This window comes from Bos javanicus, chromosome 18, assembly GCF_032452875.1.
Source record: "Bos javanicus breed banteng chromosome 18, ARS-OSU_banteng_1.0, whole genome shotgun sequence".
Lineage (NCBI taxonomy): Eukaryota > Metazoa > Chordata > Mammalia > Artiodactyla > Bovidae > Bos > Bos javanicus.
The window spans coordinates 43,370,361-43,382,402 of record NC_083885.1 but is presented as its reverse complement, the minus strand read 5'-3'; the positions used below and the strand labels follow the sequence as shown (position 1 = coordinate 43,382,402).

General features: G+C 41.2%; 1 protein-coding gene across 2 annotated transcripts in view; it reads right to left on the bottom strand.

The window, feature by feature from the left end:
* Positions 1 to 12,042, bottom strand: part of TDRD12 (tudor domain containing 12) — a 76,055-nt gene that overhangs the window by 39,127 nt on the left and 24,886 nt on the right. The window contains exon 8 of one of the 2 annotated variants that reach the window (XM_061387887.1): positions 11,534 to 11,623. In XM_061387887.1, coding sequence (XP_061243871.1) covers positions 11,534 to 11,623 — 90 coding nt within the window. The remainder of the gene's footprint in view (positions 1 to 11,533; positions 11,624 to 12,042) is intronic. The other variant, XM_061387888.1, reaches the window with a different exon arrangement.

Here is a 12,042-nt window from a genome sequence, read left to right as displayed (position 1 = left end):
GAGAGGTGGGCTCATACTCCTTTCCCATAAGCCTGGGTGGGCTTAGAAACACAGATGTGATGTTACGTGACTTCCAAAGCTGGAACACAAAAGTCATACGCTTATGATCTGCTCTCTTAAATGCTCACTTCTGTAACCCAGCCGTCGTGTTACGAGGAAGCCCAAGCAACTGCATGGAAAGGCCACTACATACATTTCAGATGATAGCCCAGAAGAGACAAGGTAGACTTCAGATCAAAGAAGGAGTCATTTAATAATGACACATATCAATTCATCAAGAGGACATAAAACTTCTAAACTTCCGTGTACCTAAGTGACAGTTTCAAAATATATGAAGCAAAAACTAACAGAACGGAAATGAGTCATAAGTAAAGCAAATGTATAGCTGGAGATATCAATGCCTCTCCAGTAGCTGATAGACCTGTAGACAAAAAAAAAATCATAAACACAGAGAAGACCTGAACAAGACCATTGACCAACCTGACATAACTAATATTTACCTAACACTCGCCCCAACAGCAGCACAACATGCTTTCTTCTCAAGTACACACACAGCCTTCTCCAAGTGAGACCATATTCTGAGTCATAATACAAGTCTCAATAAATTTTAAAGGATACAGAATACTCAACTGAGAATCCTGAACAACTTAAGGGGTCAACAGAGATAGTATAAATAGGAAAAAGAAAAGCAATTAGAATCTCCAAGAAGAAATAATGCTGTCATCTTATATTTACCAATCTTACATTTCAAAGCTCAATTTAGCTTCCAGTTTCTATCCCAGCATGTAAGGAGGCTGGAATTCACCACTCCCTCATAACAGTAAGTAAACAGCTAACCCAAGTGAAAAATAACAACTCTTCTTATATCTGACGTAAAAGATGAGGCCACAGGGCAAACCTTCTCACCTAAAACTGGAGAGACAGATAATTACAACTCATTTGAGCAGAAATCTCCATAGAACCTAGCATCAGAGAAGGAAAATCTGAACTGTATGTTTACCAGCTACTGGAAGCTAGTGTGGGAAAGTAAATTAACAATTCCAAGAGGACCCCCAACACTTTGTGACTCTCACTTACTGGAACTCCATAGCTTCTCACAGTGAAGATCATATAAAAATCCCCTTGGGGCTTAGTAGGGGGAGAGTAAAATTAACCTTTTTGAAATATGCCACTGCATTCTGTTCTCAGCAAGGTCTGCCCTCAGGAGAAACTAACCAGAGCCTGAACTACCCGGACTGAACAGACTCGTTCCATATCGGGAATGGAGTACATTAAGGCTGTATATTGCAACCCTGCTTATTTAACTTATATGCAGAGTACATCATGCAAATGCCAGGCTGGATGAAGCACAAGCTGGAATCAAGATTGCCAGGAGAAATATCAATAACCTCAGATATGCAGATGACGCCATCCTTATGGCAGAAAGCGAAGAAGAACCAAAGAGCCTCTTGATGAAAGTGAAAGAGGAGAGTGAAAAGTTGGCTTAAAACTCAATATTCAGAAAAGTAAGATTATGGCATCCGGTCCTATCACTTCATGGCAAATAGATGGGGAAACAATGAGAGACCTTACTTTTTGGGGCTCCAAAATCACTGCAGATGGTGACTGCAGCCATGAAATTAAAAAACACTTGCTCCTTGGAAGAAAAGCTATACAAACCTAGACAGCATTACTTTGCCAACAAAGGTCTGTCTAGTCAAAGCTATGGTTTTTCCAGTAGTCATGTATGGAAGGGGAGAAGGCAATGGCAACCCACTCCAGTACTCTCGCCTGGAAAATCCCATGGATGGAGGAGCCTGGTGGGCTGCAGTCCATGGGATCGCTAAGAGTCAGACACGACTGAGTGACTTCACTTTCACTTTTCACTTTCATGCATTGGAGAAGGCGATGGCAACCCACTCCAGTGTTCTTGCCTGGAGAATCCCAGGGACGGGGGAGCCTGGTGGGCTGTCATCTATGGGGTCGCACAGAGTTGGACACGACTGACACAACTTAGCAGCAGCAGCAGCATGTATGGATGTGAGAGCTGGACTATAAAGAAAGCTGAGTGCCAAAGAACTGACGCTTTTGAACTGTGGTGTTGGAGAGTCCCTTGGACTGCAAGGAGATCCAACCAGTGAACCCTAAGGAAATCTATCCTCGATATTCTTTGGAAGGACTGATGCTGAAGCTGAAACTCCAATACTTTGGCCATCTGAGGCAAAGAACTGACTCATTTGAAAAGACCCTGAAGCTGGGAAAGATTGAAGGTGGGAGGAGAAGAGGACAACAGAGGATGAGATGGTTGGATGGCATCACCAACTCAATGGACATGAGTTTGAGTAAGCTCCTGGAGTTGGTGATAGACAGGGAGGCCTGGCATGCTGCAGTCCATGGTGTCGCAAAGAGTTGAACACGACTGAGCAACTGAACTGAACTGAACTACCCAGGCTTTATCAGAGACTAATTGCCTTGGGGGAAGGGAAATAGCCGGACCGGTTGGATCTCTTTGTAGTCCAAGGGACTCTCAAGAGTCTTTTGAACTGTGGTGTTGGAGAAGACTCTTCAGAGTCCCTTGGACTGCAAGGAGATCCAACCAGTCCATTCTAAAGGAGATCAGTCCTGGGTTTTCATTGGAAGGACTGATGCTGAAACTCCAATACTTGGGCCACCTCATGCGAAGAGTTAACTCATTGGAAAAGATTCTGATGCTGGGAGGGGTTGGGGAAGGAGGAGAAGGGGACGACAGAGGATAAGATGGCTGGATGGCATCACCGACTCAATGGACACGAGTTTGAGTGAACTCCGGGAGTTGGTGATGGACAGGGAGGCCTGGCGTGCTGCGATTCGTGGGGTCACAAAGAGTCGGACATGACTGAGCAACTAAACTGAACTGAACTGAACTGCCTTGGGGGAAGGGAAATAGCCCATCTATTTCCCCACTCCTCAGGCCATCCTAGCCCTCCTAAAGAGGAGAAGTGGAGGTCTGAAAAGCACATGTGAAGGTCGCAACCAGATGCAAAGGCTCAAAAACATGGAGATCTAATCACAGCTTTAAAGGATGCTTCTCCTCCCTCTATACCTTACAACTGTACCTCTAAAAGCCCACCTCTTACCCAGAATATCATGTCTGGCTTTAAACTAAAAAAAAAAAAAAATTGCAAGGCATACCAAAAAGCAAAAAAAAAAAAAAAAAAAAAGACAGTTTGAAGAAACAGGGAAAGAATTAGAACCAGAGTTAGAGCAGAGATGTTGAAACTGTCAGACCAGAAATTTAGTACAACTCAGATCAGGAGATCCTTATTGCAAATTTCAGGCTTAAATTGAAGACAGTAGGGAAATCCACTAGGCCATTCAAGTTATGACCTAAATCAAATCCCTTATGATTATACAGTGGAGCTGACAAACAGATTCAAGGGATTAGATCTGGCAGACAGAGTGTCTGAAGAACTATGGACCAAGATTAGTAACACTGTCCAAGAGGCAGTGACCAAAACCATCCCAAAGAAAAAGAAACGCAAGAAGCCCAAGTGGTTGTCTGCAGAGGCTTAACAAATAGCTGAGGAAAAAAGAGAAGCACACAGCAAGGGAGAAAGGGAAAGATATACCCAACTAAATGCAGAGTTCAGAGAACTGCAAGGAGAGGTAAGAAGGCCTTCTTAAAGAAACAGTGCAAAGAAACAGAGGAAAACAACAGAATGGGGAGAACTAGAGATCTCTTCAAGAAAACTGGAGATATCAAAGGAACATTTCATACGAGGATAGGTAAGATAAAGGAGAGAAATGCTAAGAACCTAGCAGAAGAAGGTATGAAAAGGTGGCAAGAATACACAAAAGGTCTTAATGGCCCAGATAATCACGTTAGTGTGGATAATCACTTAGAATCAGACATCCTGGAGTGTGAAGTCAAGGGGTCTTAGGAAGCATTACTACAAACAAAGTGGAGGTGATGGAATACCTGCTGAGCTATTTCAAATCCTAATAGATGATGCTGTAGAAATGCTGCACTCAACATGTCAGTAAATTTGGAAAACTCATCAGTGGCCGCAGGACTGAAAAAGGTCAGTTTTTATTCCAACCTCAAAGAAGGACAATGACAAGGAATGATCAGACTTCCATACAATTGCAGTCATTTCACATGCTAGCAAGGTAATGCTCGAAATCCTTCAAGCTAGGCTTCAGCAGTAGTTGAACTGAGAACTTTCATGCGTACAAGCTGGATTTCTAAGAGACAGAGGTGCCAGAGATCAAATTGCCACATTCACCGGATCATGGAGAAAATAAGGGACTTCCAGAAAAACATCTACTGCTTCACTGACTATGCTAAAGCCTTTGACTGTGTGGATCACAACAAACAGTGCAAAATTCTTAGAGATGGGAATACCAGACCACCTGACTTGTCTCCTGAGAAACCTGTATGCAGGTCAAGAAGCAACAGTTAGAGCTGGATACAGAACAACAAATTGGTTCAAAATTGGGAAAGGAGTATGACAAGGCTATATATTGTCACCCTGCTTATTTAACTTATATGCAGAGTACATCATGCAAAATGCTGGGCTGGATGAACCAAAAAGTTGGAATCAAGATTGCTGGGAGAAATATCAACAACCTCAGATATGCAGATGGTACCACTCTAATGGCAGAAAGTGAAGAGGAACTACAGAGCCTCTTAATGAAAGTTTAAAAGGAGAGTGAAAAAGCTGGCTTGAAACTCAACATTAAAAAAAAACTAATATCATGGCATCTGGTCCCATCACTTTATGGCAAATAGAAGGGGGAAAAGCAGAAGCAGTCAGTGACGTATTTTCTTGGACTTCAAAATCACTGCAGACAGTGACTACAGTCATGAAATTAAGACACTTGTTCTTTGGAAGCAAAGCTATGACAAACCTAGAAAACATATTAAAAAGCAGAGACATCGCTTTGCTGACAAAGGTCCATATAGTCAAAGCTATGGTTTTTCCATGTACGGATGGAAAGTCATGTACAGATAGGACAGATGGATCATGAAGAAGGCTGAGCACCGAAGAACTAGTGCTTTCAAATTGTGGTGATGGAGAAGACTCTTGAGAGTTCCTTGGACTGCAAGGAGATCAAACCAAGCAATCCTACAGGAAATCAATCCTGAATATTCATTAGAAGGACTGATACTGAAACTGAAGCTCCAATACTCTGGCTACCTGATGTAAAGATATGACTCACTGGAAAAGACCCTGATGCTGGGAAAGACTGAAGGCAAAAGAAGAGGGCGGCAGAGGATAAGAAGGTTAGATAGCATCACAGACTCAATGGACATGAACTTGAGCAGACTCCAGAAGATAGTGGAGGACTGAGGAGCCAGTCCATGGGATTGCAAAGAGGTGGATACAACTTAGCAACTGAACAACAGTAACAACAAATGATTACTATGCTAAGGGTTCTAATAGAACAAGCAAACAATATGCAAGAATAGATGGGTAATATAAGCAGGGACATGAAAATTATAAGAAAGAATCAAGAAGAAATGCCAGAGATCAAAAACACTAACAGAAATGAAGAATGCCTTTGATGAACTTAGTAGACTGTATTCATCTGTGGCGAGAATCACTGAACTTGAGGATATGCATATTAGAGAAGGAATAAGTCAAGGCAAATTTAAGGTTTTCTTTTTTGAAAACAGATATAACAGATAACAGTTTGTTCAAAATAATAGCAACAAAGTATTTCATTATTTATGCATATACATATAAAATATGTAAATATACATTTATTACAAACATACCCATATTCATGAAAAGAGTAACAACAATGGCACTATGGCCAGGCAGGAGGAATTATGAATACTTTGTTGTTATAAGGTACTAGCACTACCTGTAAGGTGGTTCAGTGTTATCTGAGAGTAGATTGGACTGGTGGTAAATATTGCAATATCTAAGGCAATCATTTAAAAAAAGTGAAAAAAGAAGCAAACTGATGTGCTAAGAAAGGAAAGAAATCAGAATTCTGTAAAGTGCTCAACTAAAGCTATAAATGACAAAAAATGGAAGACAAGAATAAAAACAAAGGCAATGAATAGAAAACAGTAACGATTTTGGCAGGTATCAATCTAACTAAATCAATCATCACTTTAAAGGGTATTGGTCTAAATTCACCAAATAAAAGATAAATATTTATACAAATTCTAGAAATTTGTATAAGTCAGTCTCCCAAGGCAAAGGAAAACAGAAGCAAAAATAAACAAATGGGACCTAGTTAAACTTACAAGCTTTTACACTGCAAAGAAAACCATAAACAAAAAGACAACTGGGAGAAAATACTTGCAAACATCATGATTGATAAGGCTTAATTTCCAAATATATACAAGCAGCTCATACAATTTCAACATCAAAAAAACCCAACCAATTAAAAATGGGCAGAAGGCCTAAACAGACTTTTCTCTAAAGAAGACATACAGATGGCCAACAAGCACGTGAAAAGATGCTCAACATCGCGAATCATCAAAGAAATGCATATCAAAGGCACAATGAGTCAAGAGGAAGGGGACATATGTACACCTATGGCTGACTTATCTTGATATACAGCAGAAATCAACACAACATGTAAAGCAATTATCCTCCAATTAAAAATGAATTTTAAAAGGCACAATGAGGTATCACCTCACACCTGTCAGAATGGCCTTCGTTAAAAGTCCATAAACAGTAAATGCTGGCGAGGCTATGGAGAAAAGGGAACCTACCTATACCGCTGGTCAGAATGTAAACTGGTGCAATCACAACGGAGAAAAGCATGGAAGTGCCTTAAAAAACTAAACAGAGTTGCCATATGGTCCTGTAATCCCATCCATGGGTGTGTGTCTGGAGAAAACCATAATTCGAAAAGACACATGCACCCCAGCAGGACAGCACTGTTTCCAACAGCCGAGGCATGGAAGCAACGACAGATTCATCCATTGACAGATGAATGGATAAAGAATACATGGTCCCATTAAGTTGAAAAGAAACATGCACCCCAATGTTCAGAGAAGCATTATTCACAGTATCCAAGATATGGAAGCAATCTATCCATACCCAAATAAAGAAGATGTGGTGTGTATACACACACACACACACAAACTGGAATATTACTCAGCCATAAAAAGAATGAAAATTTGCCATTTGCAACAACATGGATGGATTTATGCTTAGTGAAATTAAGTCAGACAGGGAAAGACAAATACTGTATGATATCTCTTATATGTGGAATCTAAAAAAAATTAAAACTAGTGAATTTAACAAAAAAGAAACAGACTCACAGATGCAGAGAACAAACTAGTGGTTACCAGTAGCGGGGAGGGAAAGGGGAGGCTCCAAAAAACAGCAGTGGATTAAGAGGTACAAATTACTATGCATAAAATAAATAACCTACAAGGATATACTGTACAGTACAGGGAATATAAGCAATATTTTAAAATATCTATAAATGCAGTATAACCTTTAAAAATTGTGAGTCACTATGTTGTATCCTTGAAACAAATAATATACATCAATTGTACCTCAGTAAAATTTTTATAGCTTAAAAAAAAAGCTAAAGTAGCTGCATTCATTTCAGATAGAGTAGACTTCAGAACAAGGGAAAATATGAAGGTCAGAAGCATGACATAGTAATAAAGAACCCAATTCTTCAAATGTCTTCAAAAAGACATATGAGACTTAAAATTGTGTATGTGCGTAACAAGAAAGCATCAAAATACGTGAGGCAAAACTGATAAAACTGCAAGGAGAAACAGATGAGAACACCATTACAGTTAGAGACAGCAACAGCTCTCTACCAAAAATGAACAGACCCAGCAGGCAGAAAATCAGTGTAAGGGTATAGCTGAATTCAACAGTATCACCTCAACTGGTCAGAATTGGCATCTACAGATGATTTCATCCTACAGCAGATACTTTCTTCTCAAGCTCAAGTGGAACTGACACTAAGACAGACCATATAAAATACATCTAAATAAACTTAAAGTGGAAATTGTACAAAGTACACTATCAGACCACAACGGAATTAAACTAACTTAGTAACAACAAGATAGCTGGAAAATCCCCAAATACTTGCAGAGTAAGCAACCCACTTCCATATAATACATGGATCAAGAAGAAATATCAAGAGAAATTCTGAAATGTTTTTAACCAAATGAAAATAAAAATACAACTTATCAAAATTTATGGGATTCAGTGATGGGCAGTTGACAGCATTAAATGTTTGTATTAGAAAAGAAGAAAAAATTTAAATTAATAATATAAGCTTCCACCTTAGAAAACTAGAAAAGAAGAGCAAATTAAATATAAAGTAAGCAGACAAAAAGAATTAAATTCAGAGCAAAAATCAATGAAAATGGAAACAGGAGATCATCTGCCACAATTGGGACATGCTATGAAATAACAGGTCCATAATCTGCCAAAGTGTCACAGTCAGAAGAGTCCAGGAAGACTGAGGACTGCTGCAGACCCAGGGAGGCGAGGAGATGCTCCACCTGATGCTGAGCCGTGTCTTCCTTCCCCAGAGGACTCAGTGCGATGCCTGGCAAAATGACAGGGGTTATCTGAGAGTCAGACGATCACAATGCAGCAACGGTAACCTCTGATGTAGATGGCTATACTGTGAATATTTTTGAAAGTACTCTTATTTCTAGGAAAAACACACTCAAGTACTGGGGAGAGGTGGGCATTCCAGTCGGCAACTTACTCTCACGTGGTTTAGAATACAATCAAGTTCTCCGTAATGCTCTCCAACTTATCTGGAAGTTTGTGATCATTCTAAAACAGAAGTTTACTGAGAAAATAAAAGAAAACTCCATGAAAACAGACTTTGATTCCTTTTCTGGTGAATCCCTAGAACAGTGTCTGAAGACGTGTGGCTTAGGGGTGTGACAGCTAACCGCCACAGAAATCAGGACAGGGTCCAGAATGCGTAAGCAGGGACAAAGTAAAATAACCACAGGTATTTTAAAACTTAAGAGATAACTGCCAAAATAAATAGCTTAAAAAAAAAAAAGGTTTATCTCAAGCAAGGAGCCTGGGTGAGAAGAAGCTAGACAAGAAAAAATTATTTTTCTTCATAGCCTTTCTGCACTATTTGATTGTTTAGCCAAGTGTTAGAAAGTACTGAACTTTGATTTTTGAAAATGTAAGGAACTTCAAAGTATCAGAATTTAATAAAAATACAATTGAAATTGAAATAGTTTCTCACAAAAATTAAAAAGGAAAAAGAAATCTTTGCCTGAGTAGGCAACATCTAATAATTTTGTTCCTTACATGATAGCCTGGTCACATCTCATATGAGCTTTCTTTTGTTTACCATCAACCTTTTCCTTTTCAAAGATATGCAGAGTTAATTCCAACACTGACTGTAATAAAGAAAACTAGGTGGGACTTGCCTGGAAGTCCAGTGTCCTCCTCCCTGCAATGCGGAGGACCTGGGGATGATTCCTGGTCAGGGAAGCACGATCCCACATACCGCGAAGCAACTAAGCCCACATACCACAATTACTGAGCGCACGTGCTCCAGAGCCTGTGCGCCACAACTAGCGAGTCCCGAGCACCACAAAGCAACATCCTGCATGCCCCAACAAAGATCCGACAAGGGCAAATAAGTAAATAATTATTTTTTAAAAACAAAGAGTTAGTGGCTCAGTCGTATCCAACTCTTTGCAACTCCATGGACTGCAGCCCACCAGGCTCCTCTGTCCATGGGATTTCCCAGGCAAGAATACCCATTTCCAAGGGAATGGGTTGCCATTCCCCTCTCCAGGGGATCTTCCTGACCCAGAGATTGAACCCAGGCCTCCTGCACTGCAGGCACATTCTTTACCATCTGAGCCGCCAGGGGGGCCCTTAAACAATGGAAAGCTGTGCAGTGGTTAAACACAATGTAAATACCTGGTATTTTTCTTGCTTCCATGGAAATGGAAGAAACAAAAATGGAAATAACATTCCCATCAGTAACGGGCTCCATTCAGCAGGAATTCCTATGACACACTATGCCTCCTATAAGGCAAACCAGAATGTAGGTGGGGCCACAGGTGCCCAAGTCTGCCACACAAACTCTGCACGCAGAGAGCTCATCTCACCAACCCAGCAGCAGGGAATGCTGTTTCCTGCGCCACAGAGGAGGGGGCAGATGGACGGTCTCGTGGCAGAGTCCACAGCCTCAAACCACATCACACTGGACGCAGCTAACCCAGAGAGAGGTGAAAAACACCACATACAGGTTTGTACAGTAGAATCTCATTTTTTAAGAAATAAGACACAGCCTCACACCTGAAAAACTGGGAGAAAAAAGACTAAAATTTTAATAAGTAGGTATCAAAGGTGGTGCTTCCCAGGAGGCACTGGTGGTAAAGAACCTGCCTGCCAATGCAGGAGACGTGGGTTTGATTCCTGCGTCCAGAAGATCCCCTGGAGTAGGAAGCGGCAACCCACTCCAGTACTCTTGCCTGGAGAATCCCGTGGACAGAGGAGCCTGGCAGGCTACAATCCACAGGGTCGCAAAAGAGTTGGACACGATTGAGCACACACTTCAAGTTTTAGTTTACTAGAGGTTTACTATGGCTCTCTCTGAAGTACTGATAGGTACACATACACCCAATGTGGGGTGAGCACAGAACAGTCACCACAGAGGGTGAGCTGAGCAAGTTTTACCCTCATCCAGTAATTCCAACTCATTCAGGAACTTGTAGATACAGAGTTAAAGACGGGATATTTCTGACTTCATAAATGCCTCTTTCTTATTTTTATGCATCCTATTGCTTAAAATAAAACCCAATAAAATCCTTAGGTATATTCTGACGACAAATAATAACCACTGGTCTATGTCTGGGCTAGAATAAATCAGTCCTACACACAAACAAGTGCCTGTTACGTTCTTTATATTTCGGCAAAATCCTACAGACTACAAGGCAAATTATCTTTGTCAGCATCTACAGCATCGGAGAAGGCAGTGGCACCCCACTCCAGTACTCTTGCCTGGAAAATCCCATGGACGGAGGGGCCTGGTAGGCTGCACTCCATGGGGTCGCTAGGAGTCAGACACGACTGAGCGACTTCACTTTCATTTTTCACTTTCATGCATTGGAGAAGGAAATGGCAACCCACTCCAGTGTTCTTGCCTGGAGAATCCCAGGGACGGGGGAGCCTGGTGGGCTGCCATCTATGGGCTCGCACAGAGTCGGATACAACTGAAGCGACTTAGCAGCAGCAGCAGCAACAGCATAAACTTCCCTGGTGGCTCAGATGGTAAACCATCTGCCTACAATGTGGGAGACCTGGGTTTGACCCCTGGGTTGGGAAGATCCCCTGGAGGAGGGCATGGCAACCCACTCTAGTATCCTTGCCTGGAAAATCCCATGGACAGAGAAACCTGGTAGGCAAAACATGACTGAGCGACTTCACTTTCTTTTCACTTTCTTTCACAGCATAAATCGGTTCCATTAAATTAAGGGAAAAAGAGAGACAGAATTACCACAGCCTTATAAACAACTCTTACAGTCCTGAGATATTTAAGAATATTCTTTTATATTGAAATGGAACAAGAGAGGAAAACTCACCCAGGAGCCTACTGGTTGGCCTGAGGTCACCTGCACCCTGGGGCCACGGATGCTCGAGAGACTTTGCTAGAAAAGTTAAACCACATGACTCTGATAGAAAGAATACATTTCAAGATTAAAGCATGAAATAAAACCCAAAATACAAACGTGAATTTGTTGTAAATCACCTCTGCTGTATGATTTATAGAATACCTACCACAGGGCAGGGGAGCAACGTGAGGGGAATAAGAAACATGGGTGTAGAGGAAATATCTACCCTTGTTTCCATTGCCCATGACTGACTCTTCTCATATTTTCATGCTAATAAATGGCTCTTTTTCAAAATTCTAAAAAACACCCTTGTTTTGATAATATCGTTAAACTACTAACAGACAGACTTCTGAAAATACGTGTGCTTGTGCTCAGTCATTAAGTCAAGTCAGACTCTGCGACCCCATGGACTGCAGCCCACCAGGCTCCTCTGTCAATGAGAGTTTCCAGGAAAGAATACTGGAGTGGTTTGCCATTTC